The sequence below is a fragment of the Mus musculus genome, chromosome 16 (assembly GCF_000001635.26).
Source record: "Mus musculus strain C57BL/6J chromosome 16, GRCm38.p6 C57BL/6J".
Taxonomy (NCBI): Eukaryota; Metazoa; Chordata; class Mammalia; order Rodentia; family Muridae; genus Mus; species Mus musculus.
Window position 1 is genome coordinate 35,086,504 of NC_000082.6, and position 23,026 is coordinate 35,109,529.

Genomic DNA, 23,026 nt, shown 5'->3' on the forward strand with positions numbered 1-23,026 from the left:
CAGAGTTTGGAAGTTCTGTCTCTCGCCTTCCTTCTGTGCTGGTGGCTGTCTTACTGGGTCAGCTGTAAAGGCTAGCCCACTTTAAGTACCCTCTTGGTACTTTCATGCGTACTAGAAAATGGGCTGGATACATAGAAAGCCATAAAGCTAGAGAGATGGGGGAGCACTTTGAGTTCATGACTTCAGAGGAAAGTGCTTTGTAGCTCTGGAGAGCCCAGAGCTTTTCAGATGTGTTCCATTGCATTCCCTTACCATTTGGAGTCAAGGCTCAGCTGGTGACAGACGAACTGGTGAGTGCAGGCCACCTCATAAAAGCAGGCCTCAGCTAGTCATTGCCTGCCAGATCCAGTCTGAGTTTCTTAGGAAAAGGTAAAAATCCAGACATTAACTTTCCCATTAAAATGTAAAATTAAAAAATTAAAACAAAAAACTAGTTTAAATATTTTAACTCACTGTACGAGTCAAACAGAGTGGCCATGGGCAGAGACAATGGGTGCTGTTTTCATCTCTGCTCTAAGAGCTTTTATTTGTATTTTCTATCTTTTGAAACTTTTGTACTTACTACACTACAAGGAATAAATACTGTGGCACTCACAATATATGTTGCCAATTTGATATACTCTAGTGTCCAGCTCTTATGTGCCTGACAGTGATAAAGTCCCTTGGGAAGTACAGCTGGCAGGCTGTGTTGTAAGTGTTCCCCAGCTCTTTCTTTAGGGTCACAGCAGCCTGATGCTGGGAACATTGTTCTCTAAGCTATTGTGGCTGTACTTACAGGAATATTAGTTCATAGGTTACTTATTGGATTAGATGTGTGGGGCTACATATGACCCCATCCTGATAGAATCTCTTGCATGGGTCGTACTATACTGAAGGTGATAGCTGTATGAAAGCTTTGCAGTTAGTAGCACTCATTGGAAGTAGGAGACTCATCTAGGACTAAGGAAAAATGTTAGCAAAGGCCAGCAGCTAATGAGAGTCCTACAATCACTGTATGACTCCAAAGGCAAAAGTCTCCATATGAGGAAGCCAAGATTCAGAGAGGGTGAGTAACTTGCTCCAAGAAGTGCATCTAAGAAGTCTGAAGGTCCTTTTCCTTCCAGAGTTACAGTTGGAAACAGACTCGATGACATTGTGATGAGACTAGCCCACTTTAAGTACCCTCTTGGTATGTTCATGCATTCTAGAAAATGGGCTGGATACCTAGAAAGCCATAAAGCTAGAGAAATGGGGGAACACTTGGATATTCAGAGCTGCATGCCTAGCTATGCCGTAATGCAGAATTAGTTGTAAGATGCTTGTTGAGTGCATGCCTATTTATGGTTTTCTTAGTGCATGTTCTGTTTAGAAAAGTTGATTTCATACCCAAGATGACTTGGTAGACCAAGAACAATCCCCAGCAAAGTAGCCCACTGGGCTGATGACGTGGCTTAGTGAGTACACTTAGTGAGTACTTAGTGGTATTGAGAGAACTGATAATTGGAAGTTCTCCTCTCACCTCCACATACACAGACAAAATAAATAAATAAGCTCTTCTCCTTGGTTTTGTTTGTTTTCTTGTTTGTTTGTTTTTAAAGTAGTCCTGGGCTGGAGAGATGGGTAGGTGGTTAAGAGTCCCAGTAGCTTTTCCAGCTGACCCAAGTTCAATGCCCAACCCCCACATGGCAGCTCACAACTTTCTGTAACTCCAGTCTTGGGGGATCTGAAGCCTTCTTCTGCCCTCTGTAGATAGTATATACACATGCTACATGGGCGTACATGCAAAGTACCCACACATATAAAATAACAAATGTTCTGGGCTGGGTGTGGTGGTTCATACTTGTAATCCTAACCAACACTTTGGAGGCTGAGACAGGAGGATTCTAAGTTTGAGACAGCTTGGGCTATATAATGAGACTGTGTCTCAAATTGCTGCCAAGAAGAAAAAAGAAGAGGAGGAGGAGGAAACTCTGTTATTGTGTTACAATGGTAAGAATGTTTTGATTAGTTTCCTTTGTAAGTTAAAATGTGTATGGATAACAACACATTTTTCTCACCTCTAAATGGGGTAAATAGTGATTTTTTAAATTACTTAGTTCATGTTTTCTATTAAAAATAATAGTATTTTAGCCAGACATGCTGGCACGTGTCTTTAATCCCAGCACTCAGGAGGCAGAGGCATGTAGATCTCTGTGAGTTCAAGGCCAGCCTGGTCTACAGAGTGAGTTCTAAGATAACCAGGACTATGCAGAGAGACCCTGTCTCAAACAAATAAGCAAACAAACAAACAGAAAAGGTATTTTCTGGTTTGTCATGTATCCTGTCATGGATTTAATCATAAAGAGTACTTTAGTATATGAAATTGTCATGTTAAAAGATAAAGAATCCAGATGTCTGTTTTTAAACCACCTTCTCAGCATTTTTATATTTTACTAAGGATATATATATATATATACATCAACATCTCAATGAGTTATTTTTTTATTCAAGTTAAAGGATGGAGACTGTCCTTATTGTGTTCTTCTGTCCTAGTCCTTCAGCTAGTGTAAGTGGCTGAGATCACTACAGGGCCTCGGGTTCCTCACTGCATGGCAGGGATCGTTCGTTAGTGAAGCAGAGGGAGTGAGGTGTTCTGACCACTTGTCCTGCCTCAGTTGCCCCAACCGAATGATTACATGTTCTACTTCCTAAGGAGCCCCACGCACCTCCCACACTCCTGTCCTTCATAGAGCACACTGGGAGCTAACATATACAAAGTACTCAGAGCAGCCCTGGCACTTAGAAGGATCCAGTGAACTAGTGTGTTGACCACATACCTGCCATCATGTAGCCCAATCCTTTCACAACAGTGTGATGACAGTCCATGTAACTGTTTTGAAGACTTTTCTATATCCTGAGGTTTCTAGCAGAAATATAATTGACTTTTCACATAGAAAGGAATATGTTCTTTATACTTATTAAAATAGTTTCACAGTAACTGGTGAAATTTTCTACATAATTACTTTTATCCTGCTTAAGGAATAATTATCCCTGCTAATGGGAACTATCATTATCATAATCATGATTATTATCCTAATCTAAAGCATTTATTAAGAATTTGATTTTGGCTTCTAACTAGGCTAGCCCTTCTTCAAAGCAAGTTTGTGGCCTACCCTTGAGGTTTTTATCCTCTAAGACAATAAAAAGGCTAGCACAGCTCAGGGCCAGCCTTCAACCTGTTAGTCTTTCTCAGAGACCCTTGTTGGTAAGTTTTCTTTAATACACGTTCTTGTCTTTCCTAAGACTGTTTCATAACCTGTCTCTCCAGCACATCCTGAGGCCTTCTCCGTAAGCAGTGTACAAGCCTGGTAGTAACTATATTTACTTCTAAAGTGGATGCAGGCAAAGCTTAGAGGACAACTTGGGGGTGTCAGTTCTTTTCTTTCACTCTGTAAGGTTCCCGAGGTCAAACTTAGGTCTTCAGCCTTGGTGGCAAGTGTCTTTACCTGCAAAGCCATCTCACTGGACCTTTTTTTTCTTTTTTTCCCCAATTTTGGAGACAAGGCCTCAACAAGTAGTTCTAACTGGTCTAGAACTTACTAATGATCAGGCTGGACTCAAACTTGTAGCCATCTTCCTGCTTCTACCCCACTATAGCTATAAGAGTTGTTTTCCATTTTCTCTTATGTGTGTGGTATGTGTCTGTGTGCTTGCAGTATGTGTGTACACACATGAGTGTGCCAGTATGTGTGCATATGTTTCCAGGTGCTTGTGCATGTGGAGGCCTCAGGTTGACATGTCTTCCTCAGTCTCTGTCCACTTTATTCTTCTGAAGAAGCTTGTCAGTCAAACCCAGAGCTCTCTGATATGGCTCGTCTCACTAGCCAACCTGCTCTAGGAATCCTGTCTGTATTTGTGTTCTTTGCCTGTGTGGACACCCCCACAGCTTGCAGCTAGATGGATTTCATATTTTGTTTATGTCTTGGAGACAGTTTCACTATGTGTCCCTGACTGTCCTGGAGCTCACTCTGTAGCCCTGGATATCCTCTCACTCACAGAGATCTGCCTGCCTCTGCCTCCTGAGTTATGGGATTAAAAGTGTGTGCCACCATGCCCAGCCCCCTGGATGTTTTTGAAAAGATTGTTTATGCTGGGGGTGTGCTCAGTGATACAGTGCTTGCCTAGTATGCACGGGGCCCTCGGTTCAGTCCTAATGTTTGTAATTAATTGTTCACATAGAACTTAATATGTTCTTTGTGCTTATTAAAATGATTTCATGGTAACTGGTGAAAATTTTTACCAAAGGAAAAAAAATTTTATTTTGAAATCATTTCAAACTTACAGAAAAATTGCCACAATAATACAATGAGCTGTATACCTGTAGCTCAGATCTTTCTCCTGTTGATATTTTACTATATCCATTCTATTTATATATGTGCATATGTGTATCATTATTTTTCTTCTCCTGAACCTTGAGAGTAAGGTGTGCATGGCATCCTCTTGCCTCCAGATGCATAGGTGTGGGAGTCACGAACTTAGTGCCTATATGTAGCCCTCCAGATGCATAGGTGTGGGAGTCACGAACTTAGTACCTGTATGTAGCCCTCCAGATGCTTAGGTGTGGGAGTCACAGACTTAGTACCTGTATGTAGCCCTCCAGATGCTTAGGTGTGGGAGTCACAGACTTAGTACCTGTATGTAGCCCTCCAGATGCATAGGTGTGAGAGTCACAGACTTAGTACCTGTATGTAGCCCTCCAGATGCATAGGTGTGGGAGTCACAGACTTAGTACCTGTATGTAGCCCTCCAGATGCTTAGGTGTGGGAGTCACAGACTTAGTACCTGTATGTAGCCCTCCAGATGAGGAAGTCAGCTTGGTTTAGTAACTGCCACCTATTCCATGAGGCCCACGCACACTTCACTAACTTTCCAAACAATGCATGCATGTACAAACAATATGGTTCTATACATACTCTAGATGCATGCACTCATGTCCAAGGAGGTTTGCTGTCTGCCTCAGATACTATGATAAGCACAACACAGAAGGGAAGGAGGTAAGGTGACAGGTGTCCATGTCACCTGTCAGGCCTCAGAAGCCCCTCCATCTTTGACATGTGCATACCTGTGCTCACATCCTTGACAGTAAAGAGCATACTTTATAGTGGCCTCCAACCTAGATCCATCCAGAGTTTCCTCATGACAATTCAAGCTGTTTATTCTTGGCAGAAAACGTACAGAAATGGTTCCCTGTGCTCCCTGGGAGGTAGCATGGCAGCCTCCCTTGTTCTTTCATCTTACTTCCACCCTTCAGAAATGCCTTACTATGTTATGCAGTGAAAAGTTCCCAGACTACCTTATACTTCCCCTGCCCAAAGAGTCCAGGTTCCTTCTGGTGGTGAGTTGTATTAAGAGTCATGGTCTGAAAATCCCTACATGCAGGACAATGAACACAAAGCTCACCCTAACCAGGAGGTACTTAGTGTACATCTGCGGGGAGAGGGAAAATCAGCGTGGCCAATGATGTGACACACCTCAGGCCAGGCCATGCTCAGCAATGGTTGATAGTATAAATCAGACCATGGGCTTTTACATGCTTTCTTTGTCTTTTGGGTTGGGGTTTAGGGTTTGGGTTTGTTTTGTTTGTTTTTGAACGAGAAAGAACAAGACGGTAGGTGGGTAGGAGATGGAATATCTGGGAGGGGAAGTAATATGATTAAAATATGTGATTTTTTTAATTTAAAATTGCACTTCAAAGAGAATTGGAGTTTGAGCAGTTGAAGAGCTTACAGCACCAGAGATGCTATTGATTGGTTATGAGCTCTTTAAGTATAGAAAGATTAAGGCATGTTTCCCTGTATATATACATGCATGCACTCACTTACACTGAAAAGCACTTCTATAGCTAACTTTTATGAGTATGTGAATATATGTATATGTCATGAGGTTAGACTGGCTCCTCCAATACTTGAGTCTAGTGCTCACATGTTTGCAAATGTTTCCACCAAAAGCAGAAAGCCTAAAGTATGCATGTGTGTGTGTGTGTGTGTGTGTGTGTGTGTGTGTAGCTCTCTGGATTTCCTGGTACTAGAATGCCATATGGGTGCTGGGAACTGAAGTCACATTGTCTGCAAGTGTGGCAAGTGCTTCACCACTGAGCCGTCTCTCCAACCAGAAGAAACCTCTTTTTCTTTCTTTCTTTCTTTATTCCAAGTCCCTAGTTTCCCAACTGTACTGGCCATTTATTTCATACATGTGTGGCCCAGAACCTAGAAGGCATATCAGAAATGTTGAAGGTTAAGGTTGGATTTTCAGAAGTTTACTCTCACTGTAAGATGGGAATTTGTGAGGCAGTTTATGCACAGAAGCATTTGGCGTATAAGAGCTTAGACCTTTGATATAATAGCTTTATTGTTGCCTATATAGCTATTGAAAAGAATAAGCAGAGAAGTTGAATAGGCATCCATTTTTCCAACAAAGAGGAACAAACACAATAAGCACAGGATATCCTAAGATGCTCTGATGTGAACAGCCAGCCTGTGCACGCCTTCCCCACAGTGTCTTGGCTGTGGATATAGTCTGTATCATAGACTATCATTTTGGTCTATGATACAGCACAGCAGTGATCACAAAATGGAGCTGAACAGACTGTTGCCGGTGACTCCTGTGTGGTGATCCTGATGTAGGCGTTCACCTTATGAAAGTGCAGCACATCGGTTAAACACTCTAGATGTGCAATTCTAGTTTATTCTAGTTTATCACTTAGATTTATACAAATGCACTGTGCTGTTTGCATGAAGAAATGACCTCAGGACATCATATTGACTGTACTCCTGTCCTTCAAATCCAGCCTTTAAAAGGAATGCTGGAGAAGGATAACCATTTGTGTGGTAAGAAGGATCCTAGGAAGGGCAAAAGTGAGAGTTAAATGAACCTATTATAGAGGTTGGCTGATTGGCTAGATTGAGCCTGCAGGGGGTTTGGTGGGTGGGGTTGGGTTGGGTTGCTGTTCCGTTTGTTTTTTGGTTTTTGGTTTTTGGTTTTTTTTGGGGGGGTGGTGGGTTTTTGTTTGTTTGTTTATTTGTTTGGTTTTTGGTTTGGGGGGTTTGGTTTTTTTGTTGTTGTTTTTTGGTTTTTTGTTTGTTTTTGTTTTTTTGTTTTTTTGAAACAGGGTTTCTTTATGTAATAGCTCTGAACCCTGGCTATCCTGGAATTCACTCTATAGACCAGGCTGTCTATAGAGCCCTCAGCTCTGCAGAATTAAATGTGTTTACCAAAACTCCCTGCCTTTTTTTTTTTTTTTTTTTTTTTTGAGACAGCCTCACTACATAGCCTTGTTTGGCCTGGAACTTACTATGTAAACCAGGCTAGTCTTGAACTCACAGAGATCCACCTACCTTCTACCTCTGCCTTCTGGGTGCTGGGGTTAAAAACATGTGCCACCATATCTGGCTGTTTTACATTTTTTTTAAGGAGTATAAAAAGCAACCAAGATTTCTTTAAGTTTTCATATCATGCACAACCCAACTTATTTACTCTATAGGTCCTTTTACAGAAAAATACTTGTCTTAGAACATTGCTATGGACCACATAGTGCCCCTGTCTGCATCCATGCCAAATGCATTGTCCAGATGCCTGTGTTGAAGACATGATCCTAGCATTGATGGTATATGGACAGGAGCCTTTGGAGGACAGTTGCATATATCCGAGGTCATAAAAAATTAGCTCCCTTCCCTACCCTCACGTAAGGCTGCATCAGGAAGGTAGCTACCTGCACGCAAGTCAGGACAAGCTCTCATCACAGCCAGTCATACTGCCTGCCACCCTGGTCCAGCTATGAGAGAACTGACTTCCATTGTCTAGGGTGGGCAGTCTGCTGGGGCAGACTAAGACAGACACTCTAGTCATGAACAGCCTCTAGTCCCATCCCATAGTTTACTGTAACCTTGTCATATCACTTCCTCCCCTCCTGTCTTCTCTTTTCCCAGGGAATGGGGTATTAAGAAGAAGAAAGAAGGCTTGCCATAAAGCTTGGTCTCAGAAGTTCTTTGAAATGAGTGGAGTGATAAACAGCAGGTTTCAAAGTACTAAGAAGAATGGGGTTTCTATAATAGCGGCTTTCTTGTGTGCACCATCTGTTTTTCTTTGAATGTAACAAAAGTGACAGCTTCCATGTGCTGATAGTCCCTGTGCCTTTTAAAGTCAAACATATGATGCTATTTGTGCGTAAAGGTTTTTCTCTTGTGCCCATTTGTTTTTCCAGCTTGGATTTCTATGTAAACTCCCTTGGCTAAACCACACAAGCCACCTACACGCTACCTCCTTCCTGGCTTCAGATCAGGGAGAGGAACCAGTGCCTGTGGTGTGCAGTGGGATCTGTCTAGCATACTACACCAGTGAGGTGCCTCTGCTAACCCTGTGTGCCTTATGAACATGCATCTCTGACAAAGGCTGCCTGCAAGACATTTGGGGGACAGGGAAATGGCTCAGTTAACATATTGTTTGTCTAGCATGTACAAAGTCCTCAATTCAAACCCTAGCTTCATATAAACCAGTATAGTGGTACATGCTTGTAATCCAGCATCCTAGAGGTGCAAACGAAGGATCAGAAATTCAAGGTCATCTTCAGCCACATAAGGAGTCTGAAGCCAGCCTAGGCTAGAGACCCTGTGGATGCCTTTCCTACCCTGCTCTCTGTCCTTCCTAAGCCTTAATAAATCCCAGTTATAACTCTTTCCCTCCTTCGCCTCATGTGACCCCTTCCCCCTTAAAAATCAGTATTATTTATTTATAGAAATTTTGTTTTTTAAAACTTTATTTTTAAATTTAATTGTAATTTTTAAAAATTCACCATTTTAGATATCCACTACTTTCTGACAGATTTAGCAAGTTGTGCAAGCACCATACCTTAGTCTAGTTTAGAACATTCTATCTCCATAATATGATGCTTTGTCCCCACTGGTGCTCTCAGTCCCTAGCCATCATGTTTTGTCTCCAAAGTTGCCATTTCTAGACAGTGGCCACTTAGAATCGGCTTCTTTTACCCAGCATGGCTAATGTTTTTGTTGGTTTGTCTAACTCCTCCGTGTTGTAGCACATACTGACTTCCTCCCTTCGTGCTGCCGAGTCATATTCTGTTGTATGACTACATTACCTGTCCCCAGTTACTGGATATTTCAGCTGTTTCAACTTTTTTCACAATTAAGAACTATGACACTTCCATGAATATTTCGCATGCACTCCCCCCCCCCCCTTTAATTTTACTATGTAACTTAGGCTGACTTCAAATTCAGGATGTTCTTACCTCAGCCTTTTGAGTGCTAGGATTATAAGTGTATACCCCATACTCAGCTTTAAATCTCTTAATTCTTTTTTTTTTTCTTGAAAAAGATTCTTTTTTCCTACAGTACATCCCAGCCACAGTTTCCTTCCCTTCACTCCTCCCATCTCCCCTCAGGCTCCCCTCTTCCCCAGACCTCCTCCCTCTTGGTTTCCCTTCAGAGAGGACAGACCTCCAAGAGACAACAGCCAAACATGACAAACCAAGAAGAAATGAGACAAGGCAAAGGCCCTCATACTGAACCTGGACAAGGAACCTAACGAAAGGAAGACTCTGAGGAGCAGCAAGAGCGCTAGAGACACACCCGCTGCCACTGTCAGAAGGCATAGAAAAGCACCAAGCTGACAGCTGTGACATACACACACAGGACCTGCTGCAGACCCTTCCAGGCCCTGTGCTTGCTGCTTCTGTCTTTGAGCTCATATGATCCCTGCCTAGTTGATTCAGTGGGCTGTGTCTTCCTGGTGTCCTCCATCCGCTCTGACTGCTGCAGTCCTTCCTCCCCCTCTTCCATTGGATTCCTCAAGTCCCAAAGGGAGGGACTAGATAGAGACCTCCAATAAGACTCTCCAAATAATGCTAGCTTTGAGTCTTTGTACCAACTTTCATCTGCTGCCAGAGGAAGCCTCTCTGATGATGGCAAGGCGCTGATCTATGAGTGTAGAGAATATCATTAGTAATCATTTCATTCTTTGTGTTGTTGTTTGGCCCATTGTGTTTGGTTCTGCCCTAAGTCTCTGGACTGTCCAGTATCTAGTTCCTGGCCATCCATGCTGTGGGTTCTCTCAAGTTAAACCAGACACTGCTTAGCCACTCCCACAAGTTCTGTGCTACCATTGCCCCAGCACATCCAAGGCACTGCACAGGACACCCTGCCAGCTCCCACTCAGCTCACCCATTCTCTGTGGAATTCTTCTTTGGTCCTGGACTCTGGATTTAAGTCCAAGGCCCAGAATCCTGCAGCTTTAGAAGGTAGCAGGTATTCTTGGCCAGCTGCTTTGTTAGGTTGGTTTTCTGATTTCAGATCAACACCAACATCTTATTCCTTTTTCTTTTATCCATTAGTCTCATATTAATGGTGTCCTTCTTACATACTTTAACGTACATGCTCTGTTTCCTGTCCTAGGCTAAGCTCTGCTAGTTAGTGCAAGTGTTCTTTTGACAGACTCCGCCTCCTAGTTGAGGTCTGATGTATTTAGAGTGTTACAGAATTGTAGTAGTAACTGGCTGAGCGTGAGTTTTATACCCTCATACCCTGTTGGCTCCCATCTCTTGGGTTCATAAGCCACAGTATTCTCTAGTCTGTACTGAAGTCATTTTTCTATTGAATTATAGAAAACTTTATATTTCTTTCTGTTGACTTTGACATAATTAGGTTTTTAACTTATTTTTATTGTGGTGAAATATATATGACATTGACCATTTTGGTCATTTTTGAGTGTACAATACAGTTTTACTTTAAGTGCATTCCCATGATTGCCTTCCATCCGCATCATTTTCTTCAACTTGCCAAACTGAGACTCTACCAGTTAAGCAGCAGTTCCCCTCCCCCCCACCCCCTCCCCCTCCTGCCCAGCTCCTAGCAACCTTCTGTCTTTATTTTTCTCATCTATGTAGCGACCACTCACATGCTGCATGTGAGTGGAGTCAAACAGCATTTGTCCTTTGCAAATGGCAAATTTAACTGATGATAATCTTCAAAGTTCATTCATCCATGTTCTAACATGCGTAAGAGTTTTCTTAAGGCTTAATAATATTTCATATTATGTGTGTGCGCATACATGCATGCAGTTGTGGATCCTTGGCTTTTGTCCACCTTTTGACTGTCATGACTAATACTGTTGTGACATGACTTACAGACACCAATTCAGGTCTTGTTGGTCCCCTTGTTGATTTTAACCCATTATATTTTACCTTTGTTCTTTGTTATTGAATAATTTCTACAAATCAGAAAAATTTACCTCTGACTATCCAAATCTCTTCTTGTTTTAATTTTAATTTTATGTATATGGGTGTTTTACCTGCATGTATGTTTGTGTACCATGTGTGTCACTGGTGACAACAGAGGACAAAAAATGGCATCAGATCCTCTGAAACTGGAGTTAAGGATGATTGTGAGCCACAATGTAGGTGCTTGGAATTGAGCCTAGGTTCTCTAGAAATGCTCTTAACATCTAAGCTGTCTTTCTACCTCTCCAAATCCCATGTTGATCACAAGGATGTATTATTGATCTACAGTTAATAATTGTCCAACATGGCCATTTTCCTAATCCTGACCTTTGAAAGAGTTAAGTGTAAATAAAGAGTAAAGTGTAAAAACTGTCCGTTCCTTCAGATGCCTGCTTGGCTGGGTCAGAAGCGAGAACTTTGAAGTTTACCTGCTTGTTGACTACCTGTCTATGTGTAGGCCACTAAGATGATACAAACCAATATTAGGTATAAAGAGAACGGAACTGGGTCTTTAGAGTGAGCCCAGTCAGTTGGATCCCTTTGCTTCACAGATAGTTGCAAAACTTTGTCCTGTGGAAAGCATCAGGTGCTTTGGGGAAACAAAAGATGAGTTTACACACTCAGTTTCCAAGGTGAGCTAGAGTACAGAACACTGGAGGAGCTGCCTATAGGAAGCCTTTAAGAGGTTTTAGCCACAGCTGTAAAAAATAATACTGATAAAATAAATCTATAAAAAACATACATCACTGTCAGATAATGAGGGTTACAAAGTCCATGAAAAGCAACATATCCGATAAACGTAGATTTTGGTATCCGATAGGCTTTAAGCAAAGCTTCATGGGCAGACTGGAGCCCTCAGTGTGAGCTTTAATGGTACTTAGCTCTGGCCTTAAAGCAGAAAGTACTCCTGCTCTTGACAGGATGAAATTCTTATTATTTTTAGAGAATAGTAACCATGCATTTATGAAGTTCTTTGTCAGGGCAATTTAGTTAATAGCTATGTAAATGACTACTTATTTCACTGTGTAGGTGGATCACTCCATGTACACTTTCTGAGAAAGAATGCAAGTGCTAAAAACTGTTGGCTCTGCAGATGGAGAGAAGCAAAAGTGAAGGCAGGGTTGCTACACCCTTGTCACTACAGGTTGGGATGAGACAGAGAAATCAGCACATAGTAGTCTGCTCGGTTTACTGAGTAGGACTTTAACTCACAGCCAACTCACCAACCATGTAGGACAGGGGAAACAGGTGAATCGCAGTGCAAGCTTGTCTGTTGGGTTTTGCTCACAAAGGATCTTTATAAACTCATAGTGGGGTGGAGGGGTGCTGGAGTCTGTATTACAGCCATAAATTCCCCTGGAACAGCACCTATCAAACACATAAGGGAACTTGACCAAGGTTACCATTTCTCTAGCGTAAGGCAGTCAGTGTCAAAGTCGTTCTGGTCTAGCTGCCTTGTGTGAGCGAGCAGGCCTCTTGTCTCCTCAAGAGGGTACCTGCTTGGTATATGGCCTGTGCCTCTTCTTTCCTGAGCTCACCCTACCCACCATGCTTGAATCCTCACATTTGTGTTCTGGAAGTGTCCTCAGATTCCCCGCTGTCACACTAATTGCACACAGATTCTTGGTGATGATCCCAAGCCTCCCACCCGCTTGTCCTCCTAGCCTCCTCTCCCTACCTACTTCTGACTCCTCCACCTCACTTTTCCCTTATCAGAGCAGCAAAGAAACTTGGTGTGTTTCTCTCTTGCTGAGGTATCCTGCTCATCCAGTTCCCTTCCTTGCTGCTCCCACTGATCCACAAACGGAGTCTCCTGTCACGTGCCTCCATAGAACTGTTGGAGGTGCCTTGTCTTTGATCAGCAAGCCCTTTCTAAGCTGTGCTGCAGCCATTTGAGGACAAGGATGGGTGGCTGTGGCCGGGCAGCCCTGCAGGCAGTGCACATTATAAAATGCCTCTTGTGCATGTTCCTTTGTTTGTTCTTACATCTTTTTTCTTCTCCTCCAGGTGCAGAGTGAAGACAGTGTACTTCTGTTTGTCATTGCCTGGACAATCACGGAAATTATCCGTTACTCCTTTTACACATTCAGTCTATTAAACCATCTGCCTTATATCATCAAATGGGCCAGGTAAAGAAGTGCATACAGCAAGTACTAACTTTGTAAGAACCCACACCATATCTGCCTTTTATTGCCTGACTATTGCCTCCAACTTCCCAAAACTGAAATTGGATGAGATGGGGATTTCACCAGAAAGGTCTTGACTTTTATCTGTAGAAACACTGTTCTAAAGTCTTCATATTTTACTTAGATTATTTTTCTTGAACTCTGTTCTTTTCAGTTAAGTTACTCAACAGAGACTTATTATATTATCTGTTTTTGTCCTTACTCAGTTTAGCTGATGAACTTGTCCCCTTGTGGTCCGTGTCTACATCTCCTAGTCTTGTTTTGTCAAGAAACTATGACATGTGAGGTTATTTTACTTAATAGCAAACATTACATGGTTTTCTCAGCTTATAAATTTTATTTTGCTTTGATTATTTTTACCAGTAATATTCATTAAGAATCAGGCATGTGAGGCTGGAGAGATGGCTCAGCAGTTAAGAGCACTGACTGTTCTTCCAGAGGACCTGAGTTCAATTCCCAGCACCTACATGGTGGCTCACAACCATCTGTAATGGGACTCAATGCCCTCTTCGGCTGTGTCTGAAGATAGCTACGGTGTACTTACTTACATTAAAGGAAAAAAACAAAGAATGAATGAATTCAGGCATGGTGATTCACCCTTTTATAATCCCAGAACTTGGAAGGCTGAGGCAGGAAAATTGCCACAATTTCTGGCCCCAGAATGAGACTCTGGTCTCAACAACAATAATGAAATTTAATTGTGACTTAGACAAAAGGCTGATGGCACATCTGTTTATCCAGTTGTGATTTTGTGCATGAGGAACTGTGGGGTGAGGATGACAGAGCAGAAAGGTCCAGGCTGACTTTGGAGCTAAGACACCTCATTTCCTAAAAAGAAAACAGTTGTTACTACACAGTTTGAGTTTAGCGATTGAATTAGGAATGGAATCCAGTGTCTAGCATTTCAAGGATATGAGCCTTTTGTTTTTTTTTTAATAGACTATATTTAGGAGGAAAAGAAGGGAAAAGTAACAGCTTCCAACCAGCCTGCACGGCCATCATGAAGGCTGTCCGTCTGTGGGGACACTTGTTGCACTTGTTGGCCTAGATTTGGCTTTGTTCTCAGAGAATTCTTTGGCTTATTTTTCTCTGTGGTCTATGGACAGTTCTTCTCCACTGCCCTGCCTAATGATCTAGGTTGGCAACAGGGAAAATGACTTGTTTCTGGGCAGATTCTTGTGCCTGGAAGCTTAATCCAGGTTAATTTTGAGCCGTAAATGGCTACAGTTTCTTGAATTTGAGCTGAGACAATTTCCACAGGGATGATGGTGCCTCATGTATGTACATGTTTGGTCTGCAGGTATCTGTATCCACGAACATGCCCGCTGCCTGCAGAGGCCAGAAGACCTTTTAGTGGCTGTGAGCAACCACATGTGTGCTTAGGAATTGAACCCTGGTCCTCTGCAAGAGCAACGAGTGCTTTTAACCACTGAGCCCTCTCTCCTGTTCCCTCTGAATTCTTTTAAAAGAGATAAAAACTTTTTAAAATGAAAATAATTGTGTGAACACCTCATGAAATAGTAATTTATCTGTGTGGGTTTGTTTGTAAAATTCAAAGCTATTAGGAATTTTCTAATGTTAAAATTAGTCAAGATTTTATTTTCACAGTAGTTTGTATGGGCATTTTGGAAGTAGCAGAATGTAGCTGTGTAATGTACTGTTTCCTTCAGTCTGCATGCAGCTTGGCGTGCCTTAGGGATTCCTGGATGGCTGCTCCATCTCCTTCCTCTCCGTCCCCACAGGGAAGGAAGGCCCTTGTTAGAGTTTAATGCCCCTACTCTACCGTTCTAAAGCTGCATGTTCTGAAGGAGCCAGGTTTCGAAGCTGACTGACAGTTACTTTGCTTTAGAACATTTGGAAACATTTGGGAACCTACAATGGCCGCTTTCAAAAACTGGCATATAAAGGCTAAATAAAAACGGGGAATGGAGCTGCAGACACAAGCTTTCTGAGAAGGCGGTGCTTGTAAATATGGCTCTGAGCGCTCAGTGAGGGCTCTGTTCTGTTTCAGGTACACACTTTTCATCGTGCTGTACCCAATGGGAGTGACAGGAGAGCTCCTCACAATATACGCAGCTCTGCCCTTTGTCCGGCAGGCCGGCCTGTACTCCATCAGCTTACCTAACAAATACAACTTCTCCTTTGATTACCATGCATTCCTGATTCTGATCATGATCTCCTACATTCCACGTAAGTATATTTATGTGATAAAGGTCAGCTCTGCGGTAACTAGAGTTACATCTTTGCTCTATGTGTAATATAAATCACATTTATGGGATGCTTTGGTTTTTATTGACCACTGACTTTCAGAGGGAATTTTCTCTGGCAGTAATTGGATAAAGATGAACCCTTCTCTGTAGCGCTGCAGTGTGCAGGTCACTGCTGTGCTAGGCCAAGTAGGAAGGAGAGAGCAGAAAACCAGATGGCCTTACCTTAGCTTCATTTTCCTGTCTCTTCAGAATTGCTTTATTAAGGTTTGTGAAAAACATTGTAAGAAGATGTTCGCATTGCTCAATATATCAAAATAGGCAGTTTCACTTCACTTTAAGAGACCAGTAGCTGATCAGAAACAAATAACAAAATAAAAACAGATATATTGTTTTTCTACATTTCTCATTGAGTACAAAACCCTCAGAATTGGACACAGTGTTCCCTGCAGTGTGGCTTCCAGTTATTCTAATAGAACCTCTGATGGCTTAAATGTACGGAAAATCAAATGTACCTCTGAACGCACAGGACCAGAACAGAAAGGGCACGTTTGACAGTGAGGAGTGTGTCTTTTTCTCGGATTCTGCTCAGTTGTAACTCCTGGTTGATTTCTGTATTCCAAAAGGACCTTCTTAGACCCAAGGACAAACCAAGCTCATTTGGCAATACTGTAGCCACTGTAATTCTTAGTCTTCCCTAAGCCCCACTAAGTTCAAGCAGGGATAAATTTCTTTAGCCCCCAGCATTATCTGAGTGAGTCATCCTAACCATCATAAATGACATGTTTGTGTCCCTCTGTAGAAATTGCATTTTACGCATTGTAAAGAAAAAAATTCTGTGCAGATTTCATCTGAACATTTATCTTGGAGAAATTCTTGGACACAGTCCTGCTTCATGATTCAGTTTCCACTCTATTCATTACCAAAAGCTTCCTTTAACACCAAGACCTTGGTGACTAACAGCCATTTTTCTTCAGAAAGCGTGCTGGATGTTGAAACAAAAGGCAAATCTGGAAGAGTGCAAATGTACATGATGCAAAGGCATGGATTGTCACCTTTGAGGTTTGCCCCCTAGAGCAGCAAGGCACAGCAGTGACTTTACTACTCTGAGAATAGCACCCCCTGGGCGTCTCGGTATTTGCTTCTATTCTGATAAGCAGGAGATATGTCCCACTCTGAATGACTAGAAAGGTCAGGGAAGGCATCACACATTCACACCTCTGCGGGGACTTCACCCTGATGATCTTCTCTCGCTGGCAACCAGCCTGGCCAAGACTTCCTGCTGCCTACTGCTAGGCTGATTGTCAGGTCAGACACAGCAGCCCTCCATGACACTGGGGCCCCTACTGGAAAACACAGCCAACCCCGTGGTATTTTCCATCTTGACCTTCAGGGAGAGAGGATCAAGCACAGGCCTAGGTCAGAACTCTGCCCTCATCTTTTTTTTTTTTTTTTTTTTTTTTATAGCAGTGAGATTACTAGAAATGAACACAGGGCCTTGGGCATGTCCTTTCCCACTAGCCTGTGTCTGCAGCCCCAGAACTCTTTGTTTTTCATTTATGCTTACTTATTTGTTAGGAGAATGTATGTGCGTGCACACATACTGCAGCACACATGCGGAAAAGTTTAGAGTCAGTTTTCTCTTTCCATATCATATAGAGATCAAACTCATGCTGTCAGACGTGCTTAGCAAGTGTCTTTACCCACTAAGTCAGCTCAGGTTTATTTATAATTATGAGTGAGGCATGTGTGCACACATAAGTTCAGATCCCTGAGAAGGCCAGAGGCATCTGATCCTCTGAAACTAGACTTGGTTAAAGATGCTTTTAGCTGTCTCACATGGTGTTGGGAAGCAAATGCAGGTGCTGTGCAGGAGAGGCGTATGTTCTGTATAGCTGGCCCGCGTCTCCACCACAGAGCTCTGCCTTCCCAGCCTTGGCTCTTTCCTCCTCCTGCCTTCTGCTTTCTAGTTCAGGCCCAACCCAAGGTGATGGACTTCTCAGCTGCCTGTTCAGGTTAATATTGTCAGGGCTTTCATCAGCATGGCTGGATGGGCTACGTATGTCAGGAGTTGTTTGTGCTGAGCCCAGTGGCTATTCTGATAAAGAAGTTTCAGTGCTTTGGCCACCAAGAAGTCACCACTGACTGGAACTAAAACACAGTCCAAGAGCACCTAGTGTCCCCTCCCACGTACATCCATGTACCTGGAGCACGAGGGGCCTCTGCAGACTGTAATAGAATGAAAAGGGCCGCACCTGGGCCAGCGAGGTGTCTCAGCAGTTAAAGGTGCCAAGCCTGGCGACCTGAGCAGCATCTCTGGAACCCAGATGGTTGAATGAGAGAGAACTCCTGCAAGTGTTCCTCTGACCTCTATCTACACATGCACCACAGCACGTGCACACATGCATGCGCGCACACGCATCTGTCCTCATTTCTGTAGTGTGACTCTGCTGATAGAGTCGGTTCTTTCCCTTAGGACTGAGGGGCCTACTGAATGGCCCTCAGTACCACCCTCTCAAGTAGCCACTGGGACATTACCATCATCTGTGGGCTAAGGCGGTCGGTCACAAATGGAGCCAGGGAAGGGAAGTGTCCTCAGCATGCTTAGCTCGAGTCCCTTTCCTAAGGGAAAGCTAGCAGTGTGGCTGGCCCCGCATTTTCAAATGATTACAATTAGCACTCCTTATGGCTTAATTATATCCTTACTTCCAGTTTTTAGATTATAGAGCTTGTCAAATTTTCTGGCTTTCATACCAAAATAGTTCTGTCTCTCTGCATAAGTTGAGCCTTTTCTGTGAGTAACTTCCTCACAGTAACTGAGGGCAAGTGGCAGCGGCCTTGGGGCTGTTGGCTATATCTCTGGCTACCTCTGACAGCTTGATGTTCTTTGTGTATGTGGGGGAGGGGGGCACTGAAATTTTAATCAACTTGGAGCTAGATGTGGTGGTGCATGTTTTTAATCCCAGAACTTGAGAGGCAGAGACAGGCAGATCTCTGAGTTCAAGGTCAGCCTAAGTTCTAGCACAGCCAGCGCTACAGAGAAAAACCCTGCCTCGGAAGGAAGGAAGGAAGGAAGGGAGGGAGGGAGGGAGGGAGGGAGGGAGGGAGGGAGGGAGGGAGGGAAAGAAGATTAAGTTGGAATCCATTTGAAAAGAAAAGAAGAGACTACCCCAAGAGAGCTGGCAATAATAGAAACCACGTGCCCTCAGATACAGGCTACCCTGACAGAGATGGCCCCACTGGAGAAGGGGAAGGGGAAGAGGAAGGGACTGAAGAGGAGTGATGTGGTGACTGAATGTCCAATTTGCAGGAGCCATATGAAGGCCAAATTGCTCAAACCTGCGCTTCTCCACTGGGCTTTGTGGTGAACAGGTGTTAGTTGGGGATATTTCACTATCCCTGGTTTTGTATGTTAAATGCCAATAATTCCAACCCACTCGCTAAATACTCTCTAGGAAGGCAGTCCCTCTTTGAAGAACCAATACCAAGCACAGGAGACTGTCCCATACCTGATGTCCAAGATACTGGCTTCCTTTCTATAATGGCTTTCTCTGCATTTCAACCCAGCTTTGTTATGTTTTAAGTCAGAGTTTGTAGCCCTTCTCTCCCTCCTCATTCTTGCCATCCAGGGAGCAACCTTTCTCAGGAAGTGCACTGGGGTAATTGCTCCCTCGCCCCGTGCTCCCACCTCCACCCCAAGACAGACTGGCTAAACAGTTAAGCCCAGGACCTGATCCTCCCCAGTTCTCCGTGAGGCCCTAGAGGTGTGTTGTTTACCCTCTCTGGGCCTATAATTCCTCCTCTGAAATAGGAGTAACTCCATCAGAAGTCTCTCTCTGGTTGTTCTGAAATTACCCAGAATAAATGTGAAGATAAGCAGAGTGCCAGCAGGGTGGGTACCATGCTCAGTGGTGGAAACTCTGTTCTCAATATCCAGCACAAACGATAACATCTTTATTTGGTGGCCTGTGTCCCTTGACTGTTATGACAGTGAAGATAGTGTCTGCCATTGCATTACTCAGCTGAAGGGAGCAATGTGCCCCTCCCTCTCCTGTTGTGTTGCTCCCATTGGTCACTGGATGAGAGAGAAAGCAGTCAGGATCAGGACCGCGCGCTTGGAGCAAACGGAACTTCCAGAGGCCGGCTAACCCACTGTTCTTTCTTGTCTTCCAGTGTTCCCCCAGTTGTACTTCCACATGATACACCAGAGAAGAAAGGTCCTTTCTCACACCGAAGAACATAAGAAGTTTGAGTAGCGCTCCACACCACCCCAAACCAGACTTTTCAATGATCAAAATATGCTGCAGACTTTTTGAGTTCCCAGTAAGAACTATTTTTAAAATATTAAATATAAAACAAAATAAAAAACCAAAATCCAGTGTCACACAGGCCTGGGATTTTATAAAAAATAAAAATAAAAAGATTAAAAATGCAAAAGTCTGTTACATAAAGCATCCTAGCTGGTCCTTTCAGCATGCTCTGACCAGAAGTTGCCAGTTCCTATGATGGCGCTAGAAGGGGGTTGGCCTTTATCTTCTGTGTGTCCTCCATTCATCTGGCAGTACAGAATGTACACCCAGTGCCAAGAGCTGCCGTCTGAGGGGCAACCGTGCTCCAACTGACTTCGCGGCTTGCAGCAGAAGCTGGGTTGCAGTCTGCGGTGTGGCTAACTTTCCCCTTCTCAGAGTGCTTGAGTGCATGCTGGAAACTGCTCAGGAATGCTCTGAAGTTCTGGCTAGGACTTAGCCCCTCATATCTAGTGAATGCGTTACAAAACGTATATGGCTGTGAAGCTTTGGGGAGTGCCTGTAACCAGAAAACCACTAAAAGCCTTTCATTTGTTTTTGATTCAGTCGTTGCTGCCTGCCGCTGAGATCCGTGCTTGAACTTAGTAAGCCTGTGTAAACTATAAAGACCCTTGTGTGGAACTCGGCTTCAGTCAGATTCTAACAAGCCACGGTGAGGGGGAGAGCTGGGTGCCTGGGAAGTGCCTTCCATGTAGCTTCCTCAGAGCACAAATGTACTGGCCAGCAAGAGCCTTGCTGACAGACTCAAAGCCTGTCTCATCACACAGGAGGAGGAAATCTGTAATTAAAGGCCCTTGGGAAGGCTTGCTTTACCACCATGGTCCACAGAAGGCATTCAGAGATAGATTTATACTTACTTTTTATTTTACTTTTTTACTCTTCTGTTTAGGTATCTTTCCTGATTGTGTTCCTGTGTAATTCTCACTAAGTTGTAAGTCCAGAGACAAGATGTGTTCTAGGAAAAGCCAAAGGTAGTACTGTCCCCTCCACGCATCACAGCAGCTGCCAGCTGCTTGTCAATAGCCCTGTCTGACAGTGTCTTCACAGCACTTCCTTGCTCACCTGTGTATTAAAGTCCTCTTAGGATAGGCTTGGAGGAGACAGGCAAAGCCGAGGCCCACCCAGCTCACAGCTCCCAAAGTGCGCACGGCAAACTCCTTTTGAAAACAGAAAGCAAGGTTCGGATGAATGCCAGGACCAAGTTTAGATTGTGCTCGATTTTAACCAGTCCCTTCTGAATAGGCTCTCTCCCCTCACTTGCTTTCTTTTTCTTTCCTTTTTTGTTTATCTTTAAGACTTTAAAAATCTTGCCATTGTCATTTAGAATATAATTGTTCCAATCAGAAGAATATAATGAAAACTACATTTTCAAATGCATATTTTCATAGGAGCTTGAAGAGCTAATGCAGGCAGGTGTGTAATAAGTTATTGTCAAACTGAACATTAGAATTCTGCTTCAAGTCAGCTCTCTTGACTTGGCTGTGTCAAAATCAGAATCTATTCTGGTATTTGGTAGACAAATATGTGGGAAATATGTCTTTTCAACCTTTTCTCCCTTTTTATTCCTCCAAACTGTATTGCTTCTGTGAAACAGAATTAGCTTGGGTTTCGTCCGCCTTTTTACTGTAGCTGAGATTGTTACCATTGCGTTGGAATGCCCACAGAAGGTGGCCTGAAGCAGATCATGCAGCCCGAGAGACCCCTGGGCCTGCCTTCCTCACTGCTACATCTGGATCGCATCAGACTGAGCTGCACTGAGGAGAACACAGTCACCAGTTTCCCTCACAGACAGGGTCTCAATCCAGTGCCTGCTTGACATGTGCTCTAAGATGCAGCAGACAGCAGGGTGTCCTTCTGTCCCCTCTCGGGAGCTGGCTGTTAGGTCTTTTTCATCCCTAACATGATTTGATTTCTCTGTTGAGGTAATCATGTTCTTTTACAAACTGAGAACATCCAGCCTCCTCAGGTGTGACATCTAATGAGGTGTGAGCACGGAAGGTTCTTTTTTTCAGTGGCTCTTTTGTCAGAACTAGAGTCAGCCATCACCCTCGCAGCAACCACCTGACTGCAGGTCAGATCTCCCCCAGGGGCCCTCTGCCAAAGGGACAGAGTCTTTGAGGTGCACAGGGGCCCTCTGTAGACTTGTATGGCTAATCTGCGTCATGCTGAGGCTGGGACCACCATCATAAAGGCCCCACGGAGTTAGTCATGGAGTAAAGCACTGTCCTCCCAGACAGGAAAGTCTAAAGCAAACTGAGCAAGAGGACAGTGTGGATGGTGCCCGGCCAGAAAGACAGGAGGCAACCGTGCCTTGCTTTTCACTTGTGTTGGCTTTACATTTCTATTAAAAGCCTGGTGTTGCTGAGGTCCAACCTGAAAACCATACTCAGTTCTGAGTTTCAGATAAACCATTATAAAACATCAAAGTCACTACACACTGCTCCTTTGAAATTTGGGTAAAAAAATTATACAACCATATATATAGTCATTTTGTATTTTTTCTATGTTGTGAAAACCAAAATTGTAATTTTATAAGTCTTTGATTCACTAAAATTATATAATTTAAATGTATTTTTTGTATATTTAGGAATAAGGAGCTCAAAAACTATGCTTAACTTTCTACGCATGCACTTGAAAGCTGTTTTTATCTGATATTAATGTAGTAAGTTATACTCATAAAACACTGATACATGTTGCATTCCAAAATAAATTGGTGTGTGCTCTGCCTGGGTCTGATCTGGAGCCATGTTGCAAGAATGTGGAAACTCCCATTCCATTATGGACTCCGCTTGTCCTTTGATGATTTTCAAGCCTGTTGCTGATATTACTGGTTCTGTACTTAAAGGAGAAATAGGCTTTATTAAGTGGTTTCTCTCAGCCAGTTCGACGTCACACACACCGAGGCAGTCTGCCAACATGCCGACATGCTCACAACATGAGCAACCCCTCCCCCCTAGGAACCAGGGATCTAAAACATCAGTCAGAAGAAGTCAAGACCCTCGGTCCCACAATGAGGGTTTGGTTTTGTTTGCTCTGGGCAGTTTCTGAGGAGCATTTCCTTTTCAGCCTTCTAACGTTTCG

At 43.4% G+C, this 23,026-nt stretch overlaps 1 protein-coding gene across 3 annotated transcripts in view; it reads left to right on the plus strand.

Moving 5' to 3' along the window:
• Positions 1-22,687, plus strand: part of Hacd2 (3-hydroxyacyl-CoA dehydratase 2) — an 86,770-nt gene extending 64,083 nt beyond the window's left edge. For 2 of the 3 annotated variants that reach the window (XM_006522570.3, XM_006522571.1), the window contains exons 3-5: positions 13,253-13,374; positions 15,443-15,621; positions 19,812-22,687. In XM_006522570.3, coding sequence (XP_006522633.1) covers positions 13,253-13,374; positions 15,443-15,621; positions 19,812-19,894 — 384 coding nt within the window. In that variant the 3' untranslated portion in view covers positions 19,895-22,687. The remainder of the gene's footprint in view (positions 1-13,252; positions 13,375-15,442; positions 15,622-19,811) is intronic. The other variant, NM_023587.2, reaches the window with a different exon arrangement.
• Positions 22,688-23,026: the final 339 nt, after the last annotated feature.